Source organism: Molothrus ater, chromosome 1 (genome assembly GCF_012460135.2).
Source record: "Molothrus ater isolate BHLD 08-10-18 breed brown headed cowbird chromosome 1, BPBGC_Mater_1.1, whole genome shotgun sequence".
Classification (NCBI taxonomy): domain Eukaryota; kingdom Metazoa; phylum Chordata; class Aves; order Passeriformes; family Icteridae; genus Molothrus; species Molothrus ater.
The window spans coordinates 119325597-119341094 of record NC_050478.2 but is presented as its reverse complement, the minus strand read 5'-3'; the positions used below and the strand labels follow the sequence as shown (position 1 = coordinate 119341094).

Sequence of the window (15498 nt, the reverse complement as noted above, 5' to 3'; positions counted from 1 at the left end):
TAAAGCAAGCAAAAAATCTTAAGATTTGGCCAATACTGAAATAGAATATTCCTTCATTGTTCTCTATTTTTACATCACTGACTTAAATGAAAATATTGAATATTCATATTAAATGAAAATTATCCATCAGAGGTTTCTTTTGCCTTTGGATTATTTATTTTCTTAAACACTATTAGTCTCATCAAATTTGAAGAAAAAAAATATTTGCGAAGTCTGCTTCCATTTTTGAAAAGAATGTAAATAAATGAATATAAGCCCTAGAAATATTAGAACAACATTAATGAATTTTGAAGACAACATATACTGAGGTAGAGGCTCCAAAGTATCCAGACCAGGCTGTGCAGCAGTGGAAAGGGACTGGATGTTTATGCCTTAGGCTCCCAGGCTATGCTTTTCCAAGCACTAGTCTTACCTAGTTCTGTAGCGTCCTCTCATTTCCAAAGATATGAGTGCTGTAGCTTCTCTGCAGACTGCAGCAGTGAGCAGTGTGACTCTGCATCTCTCTGTAAGATACCACTAAGACCTCATCTCTCACCTGTTCAATAACCAGGACTGCTTTGTGTGGGTCATCCTAAGACCTCATTCTAAATTATTACATTCATTGCATTTTAAATAACACTGCCTCCTCACCTGTGTCATGGTTAAATAAACTATCATAGTTTCTGTGAAGGATTTTGGAGACACGAGGGTGCTGCTAATTGTCTGTAGAAATTCTATCAGCCTTCATGTGTAACTCTGTGATGCTTCCTTGCACCAAATATATCCGTATTTTATCACCTCATATTCCACCAGATAAAGTCTCCAGTTGTACCTAAATAAATTCATACAGTCTCCATTGACTTTAAAATGATTATTTTTTTTTCATTTTCCATTAGGATTGCTCTATCTGGAGCCCATTGGTTAAGACTAAACTTTCATCTATCCTGTAGGAACTGTTTCTTTCTTTCTTCTACCTGCATATAGGTCTCTATCACACAGTCTGGGATGCCTCCAGCTTTGTGCTTGGAGGATCCATTTTACCATCTACCTTGTCATCTTCCTATTCCACCAAAAAACTATCACTTAGGTGTTTATTCAGGGCTAAATGGGCAAAATTTATTACTTCTACTTACTTTTAGTCATAGCATTTCACCTCCTCATTTTAAATTCCTGTTACTACCCTCACAGCTACTAAGCTACTTATCGATCTTTAAAGCCTGCAACCATTTTTTAAAATTACTGAAGAGAAAGCAAAAATTGGAAGCCATCCACTACCATTTATTTAGATAATTTCAGGGAAACATTTCAGTCCACTTCAAAGGCTCAGGAAAGGTAAACAACTGAAATGCGCTGTAATTACTTGTCTAGGTCATTTTATATTTAACTTTCTGTCTGTACAATTTTACTATTAACTACTTTGGTCTATCAACTTCTAAAATGTGGCACAAAAATATCTTTACTTCTGAGAGTTTAACTGGACAATACCCTTCAACCCTCTTACCTGGTTTTCTTCCTAAGGAAAATCAACATTTTGGTTTTGAATCAGCCTGCAGCTTCTTTTTTACCCCCATGGTTCTGGAGATAACCATGAGGTTTGACAGAATTTCAGCAATACTAGAGGGCTCATACAATTGTCATCAGTAAATGAATGTCCATCCTAGATGACTGAACTGGTAATCAGCTACTGGCTAGTTAGAAGTGCAGCTTTTACCTCTAATACTTGTTACCATATTTGAAAGTGCATTTTTATGTTAAGTAATACAGATGTGAGAGGGATAAGGAAATACAGCAATCATTCAGGCATGTGTGCATGGCAGATATAATTCCTATACAGTTTATGTAAACCATCTAATATTTTAATGCATGTCTTCTAATCACACAGAAAGCATCTTATTTCATTACCTATCTTTCTTTCTATCTGAAGTCTAGATCTAATCCGTTTGCCTCAGCCTGAATGTTTTGTTTGGTAAAATATTTATTTGCACAGTAGTTTACTCAGACATAGATCAACACTGAGTTTCTAATGATCTCATTTTGAGTATATTACAAGCAGACTACAGCAAAATTACATGTCATGGCCCTTTCTACAGTGGCAATTCACTGAATCATTCAGGCTCAGAGAGACCTCAGGATGACTAGGGCTCACTGTCCTGCTCAAAGTAGCATCATCCAAGAAGCTTAGGGTTTTACACAACTGAGTCTTGAAAACATCCAAGGCCAGTGTCTCCATAACCTCCCTGTGAAATCTGTTTCAGCAGTTAATAATCCATACACTGATTTTTTTCCCCTTTATATTTAATGAGAATTTTGCCTATATCAATTTCTGTCCAGCATCACTCACCCTCCTGCTGTGCACCTCAGTAAAGGATGTGGCTCCTCTCAGGAACCTCCACTTCAGCTCTGGGAGGCTGAGTTCCCTCAGCTTCAACCCATAGAAAGGACTGCTTTATAAATACTTATAAAGTCTTTAGAGGGATGTCTCCCAGCTAGATGCCCAGGTAGACTTGCTGCAGCATAACTTACTCAATCTCTTTGCTATCACAACCTATATCCTGTATACTACTCTGTGGATTTAATATTTTTCTTTTCTTTTTGTTTCTTAAAGGATTGTAAGAAAACACAAGATGTAAGTGAATGTGAAAGGCATGGAAAAGGCAGCACTTCTACTTCTTTACTATCTTCTTATCTCAAAACTCTTATATCCCATCACATCAAAGTACATAGATCTGCTGCAGCAGTTAAAGCTTCAGAAAACCTGAGCTTCCTATTTGACCCACATTTCTGTTTATTATTTTGCCATTTTTAAAAAGAAAAAGGAAGATAGGGCTCTATTTTTCTATTAGTCCTCCTAACGGTACTATCACTTCTTCTCTAAATCATTTTCTCTTATTTCATTATTTTACTCTTAGTAGACAATATCACACGTATATGAGATATCAGATCACACGTACATGAGATAGATGTACTAGTTCATGTTGTTTCTGCTGGGAATACTAGTTATTTTGAAATATCCCACTTGTAGAGAAGAATGTCTTACTAAAGCTATAATATTATTCCCCCACCCTGTTACAGTACTTGTCAACTCCAATTTCATTTTGTTAGGTTTCACACTAAAAAATGGCAGTTTTGCAATCAATATGTTTTACCTTACAATCCAATTATTTCTTCTCAATAAAATCATACACCTAATTCTCAGTCTCTTTCTCATACTTACAAATCCACAGGGCAAATCTGTGAATCTAAACCCAAATATTTAACTACACATTAACAACTAAGTGATCTTCTGGAGTAACTAACATTGGAGGGTCCAATGTAACATAAACATTTCAGTCTGACTTCCAAAGTAACAAACTCACAGTCAGCACTCCTTACTTATTTTCCGTGATTCAGAAACTTGTCAGAGTTTATCAATATTTTTTGAATAGCACTTCTATTAATTCTGCATCAATAAACCATAGTGACTATTGTGAATTACACCGGTTGCTAAACTGGATGTCAAGTCTCAGCACATACTAACCTTACAAGCCAAAATTAAAAGGCTTTTAGTAACTGGCTGTATAGATACTGTTTAAGTTTGGTTTTTTCTCTCTGATAATCTACTAATATTTAATGGGCTACTGATTTTTGCTAGAGGTTTTGATGGTAACTGTATTATTTCATCATATGATTTGCTGCCTATACATCTTGGAAGAGGTAACATCAGCTGCTGTGTTATCCTGCCACATGGCAAACAACTACCCTGCAGATGCAAGTTAATTTTAACATCATAAAGCATTGCCTTGTAACAATAGAAAGCCCCACCAAAAAGAAAATGGAGTAGCACACAATTTTTACATTACCTTACCTTTAACTGGAAGTATTTGGGATAGATGAGGTAGGAAATCCCAAATCCAAATGCACAGTCTGTTGGAATGAGCAAGAAACAATAGCTTTCCTGCCCAGAGAAAAGCCAGAAATATTTGGTGTATTCATTTAATGAAAGGAGACAAGGAATCAGTCCTCAGGGAAGAAATTTTAATTTAGCTTTGTGTGACTTTCCCATACTATTGTCAGAACAGGAATAATTAATACAAGAATGAACTCAGGAGTGATGTAGGGGCAAAGAGGTATGCTAAGAGTATCACCTTTACAGTAATTATAGAAAACACTAAACCTAACTTCAAACAACAGGAGAAATACTTACTGTTTCAAGGCAAACTACCTAAAACTACTTTGTATGAAGACCCTAAAATGTATCAAGTACATAGCAATCAAATGCTACATTCCACATCAAAATACTTTTTTTGAGAGAAGGAGAGAGAGATGACAGCAATGCATTAGACATCTGATTTCTCCTTATTATGATGGCATGCAAACCTACCCACCTAAAAACCCACCCACAGCCTCATTCTAGCACTAGCAGACTTGGGATCAGCTCCATTATATACTCCACCTGAAAGAGAAACAAATTTAACTGACCCTTCTGAGACACAGAAAGATGTAGAAAACAGTTAAACCAAAGTATGAAGAAGTGACTCTTTCTACTGCCACTGAGTGTTCTGAGCTGCTTGGGCCTTGCACTATTTTGAGTACAGCTATGTATTTGAACCACACATCTAGCTTTAGTAATTTAGCTTTCACTTTTAAGTAAAAGATTCAAGCAGATTGAGCTTTTTCAGGGCTTATCACCTAAATGCTGACTCTTTCTTTGAGACTAGGACACAGTTCTGCGATTCTCAATTTCTGTAACAACTGGAGGATATCATTTCTCAAAATATTCTTTTGTTCCCTTGCAGAATCCATTATATGTAGTAGCTGAAGTTCTCATATAAGTGATATCTATCTACACTGAGATGTAACATTAATAGACTTTCTCTCTCTTTCTCTTTTTTTAAGGGCAGAGGAAGGAGCATCATGAGCCCTCAGTTTAATATATAATTTTTAGTTTCCTCCAAAATTCTCCTTAAATAGTCACTGTGCTCCACATAAGAAGCATATAAGCTCATGTCTTGACAAGTGCCAACACAATTCCACTAAATCATGTCAAACTAGGCTTCTAATGTTAGGAAGCACCAAAAATTATATATTTTGATTATTAATGCTTTCTGGTGATCATTTTGCATGGCATACATTATCAGTTCTGGAAATACACTAAATAGTTTCAAATCTAACTCTTAATACAAGCCACTAATATAAATTAACATCTGCAGAAAAGCAGTAATTAAAATACACTTTCATATACTAGTTAGGAATAAACCACAAATAACCCATTTCTCAAATAAATTTGGAGTGGCAAACTCAACTACCAAAACCAAATAAGACAGAAAAACAAAAGCAAATACAGCATAAAATACTGGGAAACAGTACATAACAAGTTTTGAATTGTAACATTTATATAAGTAGACAAGATAGCCATAGTATTTCAACAGAACTGTCTTAGTTTTGGGTGCATCAGATTCAATAAATAGCCTTCTTCAGAAATGCCATACACTATCCCCTAACTGTACTAGATACAACTATATTCAGGAAATGTAAATAAATCCATTTTCTGCAAATGGCATTAAATTACAGTTTCAACAATTGGAAAGGCTTCACCAAGTAATTAATGCATCAGAAAAACCTAATACGAATTTTTGAAAAAGTTGCTGTGATGTTCTGCAGCACATGGCAATGGGATCAATTTTTCTACATGGATTTCCAACACCTTCCTCTCAATAAATTCTAGTTTAGGAAGACAAACAGACAAGCATATTTTAAAGTATTTCATACATAGTTTTGGCTTGATCTATTTTGTTTCAATTTTTTCTTTGTATTGTTATATATGCCAAATTCTGTCCATTATTATAAACAGCACTATGATTCAGCATGCAAAACCTAAGAAATACTCTTGCAAAAAATATATTTTATCTGGGCTTTTTCAGAACTTATATGTGTGATTTTATATATATAAGTAGATCTCTATGGCCAACTATCAAAACCCTGCTAAATTTATACTTCACTGACTGTTCTTGCTGGCAGTAATTATCTTATTGTCAGTAAATTATCTGTATATAAAATAAAGGACAATTTATTAATAGAAGTTGATATTTTAGTAATTCAGAAAAACATGACACTAATTAACAAGCCACATAATAAGAAGAGAAATACCTCTAAGCTCTGTTGTGTTTGGATATAATTTTTTGCCTTCACATCCTTGCCTCACAATATGAATTAAATTCATAAATGTTCTTTGAATCTCTCTCCCTATCTATTACTTGGATGAACAATCTCTCCTCAGTAGCTGAAAAGAGCCCCAAAGCAAAGAAATTCTATAAAGCAGTTCAAACACTAGCTCTATGGGGTTGTGATACCCAAAATCCAGTAATCATAGTAACTCTCACTCTGCTATCACCTCCCTGAATTGTCTGGACAGCTCTAGATCAATCCTGTCCTCCTAGCACAAAAACAGCGATTTCAAATGTCTTTAACAGAATGGTAAAGAACCCTCACCAGAGCTCACAGGGTTCCCCTGCTCTCTTCTGAATCTCCAAGTTAAGAAATCCGGTAATTTCTTAGTAAATTACAAGTTTGACTGTTTTAACTGACTTTTTTCCTACTTTTTTTCCCTGCATGCTACAAAAAGAGAATGTGATTGCTCAGGAGCTGGCAGCAAGTTTAGCACACAGACTAGTCAATCAAGTGGGCCAGATCTCCCCAAACAGCTTGTGAACTCCAACATTCTCATTTTGAGCTTCAGTGCAAGCTAAAGAATTATGCAGAGTATATGGGGATGTGAGTGCCAATTACTAATATTGGAGACTCGGTGTCCTGACTAAAACAGATCCAGGCACAAAAGTAATTACATCCATTGCTGGATTTCCTTCAATATATTGCCCCAGAATGATTTCCCCAGTATGCCTAAACAAAGTACAAAGTAGTTTGGACATCAATTTATCCAACATCCTAGGGATATCCCATTTCTAGGGATGATACAAGATCAGGTCAAGTACATAAAGATACTTCATCGACATGCAAATGTGAGAGGTTAGCAAATGTGACACCCATCTAGAAGAGCAGCCAGAAGGATCTGGTGAACTGCAGATCTGTTAGCCTGACTTCAGTGCCAGAGAACATCATGGAGCAGCTCATCTCGGGAGCCACCACACAGCACATGAAGGAAAACTTCATGTCCATGGGATCAGGCTCATCCAGTATAGGTTTATGAAAGGCAGTGTCTGCTTGACCAACATGATGTTTTTCTACAACAAGGTGACCTACTTACTGAACAACAGAAATGTTGTGGATGGTGTCCCCCTGGACTTCAGTAATCTTCAGACACCATTTCCCCAGTATTCTCCTGAGAAACTGGCTGCTCACAACTTGGATAAGTGCACTTGTTTATTGAATGAAAAACTGTCTGGAAAGGTGGGGAACAGAGTTACATCCAGCTCGTGCCTGGTCACCAGCGGTGTTTCCCAGGGCTCAGTACTAGGGCCAGCCCTGTTAAATATCTTTAGCAATAATCTGGATGAAGGGACCAAGGGCACCCTGAGTCAGTTTGCAGATGACACCAAATTGGGCATGAGCATTGATCTGCCAAAGGAAGGTTCTGCAGAGGGATCTGGACAGGCTGGATTGATGGGCCAAGGCCAATGGTACTTGTGGGGCTCAACAAGGCAAAGGGGTGGGTGTTGCCCTTGGGTCCCAACAACCCCACTCAGTGCTACAAGCTGGGGCAGCATGGCTGGAAAGTCTCCCAGAGAAAAAGGGCCTGGGAGTGCTGGTTGATAGATGACAGAACATGAAACAGCCGTGTGCCCAAGAAGGTCAATGGCATCCTGGCTTGGATCAAGAATAGCACAATCAGGGCAGTAACTGTCTCTCTGTACTCAGCACTGATGAGGCCAACCTCAAATCCTGTGTTCAGCTTAGGATCCCCCACTAAAAGAAAGACATTGAAGTGCTGGAACATATCCAGAAAAGGGGAGCTGGTGCAGGGTCTGGGGCACAAGTCTAATGAGTAGCAGCTTAGGGAGATGGGGTTATTTATCCTGGAGAAAAGGAGGTTCAGGGATGACCTTATCATTTAATTCCCTGAAAGGACATTGTAGCCAGGTGGCAGTCAAGCTCTTCTCCCATGTAGCAAGTGACAGGACAAGGATCCAAGTCATGCCAGGTGATGCCCAGGGAAGTGGCTTGAGATGTGTAGATGTGGTGCACAAGACATGCTTAGTAGTGGACATACACTTTCTCCACTCTTGTTTAGGCACATGTTTAAAATAAACTGTTTTCTTTTACAGATTATAAATGAATGACATTTTAGGGTTCTGCATATTATTATATTCACATCTATTCCTTGATAATTAATCATTCTTTTGAAGCTTTTTTATTAGCTCATGTAACTTGTTTCAACTCAAGAGAAGCTAGTATCTCTAGCTATAATTGGTTTTCTCTCTCTACTTTCCCTATAGCAATATGAAGCACAATCAACCTCACTTTCAATCCATTTTATGCTTATCTTACCAGCAGTTGTAACAAGTGTTGCAATATGTGACTAATTCATTTAATAATTTATTCTAACATTACAAACACACTCTTAACGAAACAAACTTAGCTTACTGAAATTTATTGTCACTCTAAAATTTCTATTTAAACATCAAATGCCTTTAGTATTAAGCATAGTAAAATGCAAGAGCAGGATTCTATTAGGACTTTAAATACCAAATCCCTTTCCTTCGAAAACAAGTTAAAGCTTTGCTTATTCCCAGATGAACTAAAATATTCTCACAGATGTTTCTGTCTCTTAGCAAAAAGATGAAGTGAAATCAATGAACTCCATGAATGACATTAAACAGACCTGCACACTTCTCTTACTGAGGGACTTTATGTATTTGCAGAAAAACTAGAAAAACTGAATATGCTATTTGCTGAACTTTTACCTCAAAAAAGATATTTAAACCCACACCTGATGGAGCCTGAGTGCTCTTCTAGAGGACATCTGTTACACACACACCAGTGCACTGTATCTGCCACTGAAAACTTTGCAGTGTACAGCACAGCCAGTCTCTGCATGCAGAGGAGGCTCCAGTCTCCCAGGGGTGTCATTCTCTGTTCCTGCCCTACATAGCACATGCCCACTGGTAGTTTTGCCGATTTCCCAATAGCTTCCAAAAACACAAGACTCAGTGAAAGGGAACATTAGGAGCAATTCACACATCTTTCTCTCACACAATCATTCTACTTAAATGACAACAAAATGGGCTACAGGCCAGAAAACTGTTCTGAAGATGTAGTACAACTCACATCATCTTTCCCAGGGCTTTGTGGTCTCTTTTCTGAAAATTCTGTTTTCTAGTCACATAATGGAGAAGGTTTTGTTCATCTGGGAAAGTCAACAAAAAGCAACAACCTGCTGCTAGTATTAGTATAATTTATCATGCCTAGAGTCAGTTTCCTGCATGTTGTCAAAGACCTTTAGAAACCAAGGAAAACGTCTGTTAAATCAGAGGAAATGCACTGAAAACACTGCAGATTGCACACCATTTCATTAATGACTCAGAGGCTCATTAAAAAAGCAGTATAGATATTTAAGGGGTAAACTACCAGACACTGAGCTACAGTCTCATCCTTCAGGCAAATGCAATCTCCACTATATTCTATTTATCTTCTCTTGTTATAAAATGTAAATATATCACCAGACAACCTTTCAAGGGTGTTAAAATAATTAAATAATTAAGATTTGAAAGCTCTTGAAGAGAAAAAAGAAATTCTAAAGATTAGAAGAAGAGTTATTAAAGCAAAAAGAACACATCAGGTATCTCCCAAAGCAATAATTGGAAAGTTTATTACTAATTGAAGTGCATTTCTATCTTTAAAGATTCTGGTTTATTACTGTATAGAAGGAATTACACATAATAAACAGAGGCAAACAATCACTGAACTTTCACTTCAAATTTATACATTATGGAAAAAACCCATCATTTTTGTGAAAACAGCTCCAAAGAAAAGAAGAGTTTTACAAGTCCCAATGCTCCAAACAATTAAGTTCAGCTCAAATATAAGATTATTTGCATTGAAATCAGAGAGGCTCTTCAGAATCAAACAGACTGGCATATGCATCAATTGCAGGAATTTGGCTTCAACTTCAACCTCAGTTGTATGAATGAACTTCTGGGTCCCCTTTGCAGAGGTGCTATAGAGTTAACTACTGCACAGCATCTGTTAACACATGGTAACACTTCAGTACTGTGAGCACACAGAGAGATTGGGAAAAATCAAGAAATTGCTGCTTGAGTATTAGGACTAAATATCACGGAATCACAGAATCATTTAGGCTGGAAAAGACCATTAAGATCATCAAGTTCAACCATTGCCCTAGCACTGCCAAGTCCACCACTAAATCATGTCCTTAAGTGTCACATCTACACATCTTTTAAATCCCTCCAGGGTTAATGACCCAGCCATTTCCTTGAGCAGCCTGTTAAAATACTTGACAAACCCTTCCATGAAAAAACTTTTCCTAATATTTAACCTAAATCTCCCCTGGCATGAGCTGTGGTCTTGTCCTATCACTTGTTACATGGGAGAAGACAGAAAACTCCATCTGGCCTCGTTTCAGAAAGTTGGAGAATGTGATAAGGTTTCCTTTGAGCCTCCTTTTCTCCAGGCTAAACGACCCTCATTCCCTAAGCTGCTCCTCACAGGACTTGTTCTCTATGCCATGATTGTGTAAAACAACATAGAATGTCTTTCTCATCTTTCTCAACTCGTAAAAACTTTAAGAATTTAAGTATATATTATAGTATAGTATATATTATATATCGTGTATATATAATATATATTATATTATATTATATATACACTATATATATTATATAGCATATATATATTATATATAGTATATATAATAGTATATATTTTATATATATGTATATATATTATATATATATAAGTATACATTATAGTATACAAGTGTGCTACAGAAATCCTTATATTTTTACAATGTGTATGTTTATGCACAGCAATACACTTAAGCAATTATATTTTTACACTTAGTCAATTGATTTTTTAAAACCAAACGAGTCATGCTTTGGTGACTGTATAATCAATATTCACAGCAACTTCAGGGAAAATAACAGTTCAGCCCTCTCCAATGCACATCAGTGAGATACTGAGTAACATAATTTCTAAGTCTCAGTGGACTTCACCCAAATGTGAGAGACAGCTCAAGCCCAAAAGTCTTAGAACTCCAAAAGGGGCTGCAGAATTTCTCAAATAATTACGTCAGCTCCTGGTTAGATTTACATAACACAATAGTTGGCATTACGATGTGTAAAAAATGAGTCCCTTGATATAATTTTGTCCCAGACACCCCAGACCCCTCAACATTTACAAACACATGTGAATTGACAGTAACAGTTCTCAGCTTTTTGAAGTCAAAAAGATCCTTCCCATTATGATGTTATCGGTCACTAATGTATTTCAGTCACCTGTTTAACTGAACACACTTAGAAAGTCATCAGCATGGGAACAGCCCTCCTATGCATCTTATCTTACACATAAAAAGTGATAACTGAAATCAGAATATAGCCCCATAACATTCTTTTTCTTCTTTGCACATACATTTCTTTTGAAATGGATAACAATGTAATTGTTTCTTTTATTTGGAATATAAAAGAATTCTAGCTAAAAGCTTCATCAACTCACCTAGGCGATGGAGTTTTTTTAAAGAAAATATGCAAAAAGTCAGCTTCATGCTTTTAATATCTAAATAAATCAACCAAAATCTGAAAAATATTCTCTTGAACACACCTAAAGATGGATGTTTGTGTTCTGCATTTTAAATGTAGTGTACACTTTAAATTATCTGCTATAAATTGTAGAACAATTTTCCCAGAATCCTGACGTAGGAGCATGAAGTTTTGTAATTTTTTAAGAAAGGGTTGAATAAACAAAGAATACTCAACTCTGAAGAGAACAAATCAAAGAGCTATATGCAACAATGCCCTGCAATTCAATGATGGCAGAAAGCCATGACTTGAAATTAGTTACACTGCATATAGGTTGTGTAAAAAGCAACAAAGCAGTTAATGGACTAATTTGGTACATAATAAAAAAAAAACAAAAAAAACCCCAAAAAACCAATCACAGTATCAGTTACTGACCTGGAAAATACAGCAATGAAAAATACCTATATTTGCTGATAGGAACTGAATTTCTTTATGTTACCTTCAAAGGAAAACTAAAACGTCCTTCCCATGTAACACAGTAATATTCTCCAATTTTGAGCATTTCTGGGGAATGTAGCCTAACCATTATACCAAATATAACACATACTGTCAGCAAATTGCAAAATGAGAATTGAAATAAAAGCCAGTTTTTCAGAAGCACAGCACTTTAAATACCACTAAAAGCTCAGTGTATATTGAGCTCTCAGTGGTTGTTACTATTACATGGCAATATTATAATCACTACAAGCATGGCTATTCCTCAAATATGTCAGGAGTTTGCCTCAGAATCTTACATTCATTTATATAACACCCTTCTCAAACTGGAGGTCCTGTTCATGAACTTTCTTAGTTCTTTTGCATGGCACAAAACTAGAATGAATTCTTACAATCAAGTACTTATTAAAAAAAAAACCAAAACACTAGCTTGTACATAGATCATTTTCTACCCAAGTGTCAAGACACTAGAAAATTCCTTTATACTGCCTTCTTGATTCCAGATACCTTCAGGGATTCAAGTGTCTGGAAGAAAAAAACTGTACATCTGTTGGATACATTTTGCTCACTATCTGCACAGAAATTAACAAAAAATCTATCCTGTATGTGATAAATAATGAGTGATCCAGGCCATTCTCTTCTTTCTTGTAAAAGAGATGCATATATCAAACTCAAAACTACTGAAAAATAAAAGGAAATTATGTATTAATTTGCAATTAATTAAACAGAATATATATATATACTTTTTTTTTTTTTTTACCATAAGCAGGGTCAATCACTGGAACAGGCTGCCCAGAGATGTTTTAGAATCTCCATCTTTGGAGAAAGTCAAAGTTCACTCATAAGAACCTGCTATAGCTGATTTTTTTGAGCAAAAGATTGTGCCACACACCTCCAGCAATCCCCTCCAACCTCAACTATACTGTGTTTCTTTGAAGACTATAGTAAGGATGCATAAGAAATATAGAAAGTAAAATGAGCAGCATGTTTTCCTGATTTTTAGATTAGGGTCCAACCTGAAAAAGAAAAATCATGCCAGAATTCATAAACTCAAGAAACTTCAGTTATTCTGAGATTGTGAATTTCCCATGCTTTGATCCCACATAAAGTTCCATTGAACAGAAACTGTTAACAAATAATGAAATCCATGAGTGCCTTTTAAGCATCATACACTGGAACTTTGAAAAATAGCAGAAAAGAAATTATTAAATACAATTAGAACCATTATTAATTAAATACAATTAGTAATTCTAGGAAAGGGAGGCAGCAGAGAGTATGAAGTCTTCTGCAGTTCAATTTAAGATTTAAGATACAATACAGTCTAGTGGAAAATTACAATCAAATCCTCTGAAGAGGTTACAAATTCACATTACATAAGCTTTGTGTAGCTAGTAAGTAAAAAAAAAATCTACTGAAGTTAAAACTGTGATGCAGCTAAGAAAAAGTAAAACCAGATGAAAGATAGTGAAGCTGATTCTGTTCCTTGTTCAAAAATACATTCTGCAAGTAAAACGTGGAAGGAATTTATGTAGGAAACCAAATTAATTACATTAAGCACCTGAAGCATTTGATTTCATGGAATTTGGATGCAGCTGGGAGTTTATTCACACACATTTAAGGTCCTCCTTACATTTCTCCTGAAAGTTTCATGTTTAACCCCAATGAGCCTTCACACAGCTGCTAAATACTTTAGCTTCAAGCATAGGGAGCAGTTTCTGACTAATCTCTGTTTGTTTTTTTATAATAAAAAAATTCAGAAAATACACATAATTTTTTGCAGTTACCCAGTAGTTCCATTGCATCATCTTCATTGTCAATATCTTCTTCGGTTACAGATGGAGCTGTGCTTTGAGCAGAATCAAAGGAGTCCTGAGAAAGCATGGCAGCCAGCAGTTTCTTATGTTGCTGCTGTTGATGTTTTAATCCTTTGGTCTTTGGCTCCATTTTTAAGCTGTGAGGGAGGAAAGCACAACTCTCTCTTACTGGTGCTCTCTTCAAAATACATCACTCATTCCCTGATCATTGGATGTTCTAAGACATTTTGTATTTTCAGTTTCTACATAAAGTTTTGATTGAATTTGGGAAATTTCCCATTGATTTTTATGTGCACTAATCAAGTCTAAATAAGCTACACATACAGAATAACAGGATGTCAATTAGTAATCAGTATTGCTAAGCTATTGATAAACTTTTGATATTGATAAGCATAGCAAGAAGTTGACAACAAAGAACTGTTCTCTATAGTGGTTTTGATACCATTACCTCACAGGATTTTAACACTTTTCCTGATTTGTTGAGTTGTGCCTCTGACCTAAATAACAGACAACTGGAATTGCACAGATGTTAGAAAGGTCTAAGGCAGGACCTGCTACAGTTTGTCATTCCTTACTGTATCAACACAAAGCAGACAGAAATTTGGTGCCCCACATGAGGGGCAACTCATGAGCATACCACCAGCACCTCAGACTGTCCTTACAGTCTGTTGCAGGAAGGCAAAATTGTTGCAAATGTATGATTTTTAATATAATCAACAACTGTTCATTTCTTCAGCAAAAATAAGACAAAGTGCACCTTGGAGATGAAGAACAGGCTTTAAGTTTAGGACATCATGTTATGCTGTCCTAGTTCATTTCACACTCTAAGAGACAAGAGTATCTAATAAAAATCACTCAAATTCCCCATTGTGTACATACATTATCCCTGGAGGAAGATTCCCAAGAGCCTTACATCTTCTCAGAATTCCTCCAAGAAATTTTTCATGGAGAAAACTACTAACAGTGACTTGGAAATGAGTTTAATCCTATTTTCATGGAGTTCAAATTTCTGAAAGATGAGCTCAGTTCCAGCAGGATTGCCCTCAGCACTTTTCTATGGTCTTTTATCTCTTATTAATACCTTGCCTTTCTTCCTTACAGCAGCAACAGAGAGCAGTGCAAAACCAGTGACAAACACAATCTTTCCTCTGCAGCAATCCAGAACATTGAGGACAAAAAGGTGACCCTTCACCCAGTTGACGAACATCTCTAACAGAGCTACCTCAGACTTGCTACATTTTCTTTCCCAGTCAGAGCAGGAGTGACACCTGTCCCTTTAGTTGCTCTTTTTTTTTCCTTTTGAGTTACTGGGCCTGGCTTTCAAATATATGACATGTCTGCTTACGTTCCATCATCACAGGAATGCATGTTTTTCAGGAGGAAATGGTCATTCTGTCACACCACACTGATGCCACTTACTCTACCAGTGATTTGTCAGTGACTAATGCTTTGGATATTTATACTGTGTTTCATATATGTACCATTTCCTTATGTTTAGTGACAGGTAAAACAAAATATACAAC

The 15498-nt window shown here is 36.2% G+C and overlaps 1 protein-coding gene across 3 annotated transcripts in view; it reads right to left on the bottom strand.

The window, feature by feature from the left end:
- The window catches only part of C1H8orf34 (chromosome 1 C8orf34 homolog), a 150337-nt gene that overhangs the window by 78713 nt on the left and 56126 nt on the right, over positions 1-15498 (bottom strand). For all 3 annotated transcript variants that reach the window (XM_036400626.2, XM_036400640.2, XM_036400632.1), the window contains one exon: positions 13946-14112. In XM_036400626.2, the coding sequence (XP_036256519.1) occupies positions 13946-14112 (167 nt within the window). The remainder of the gene's footprint in view (positions 1-13945; positions 14113-15498) is intronic.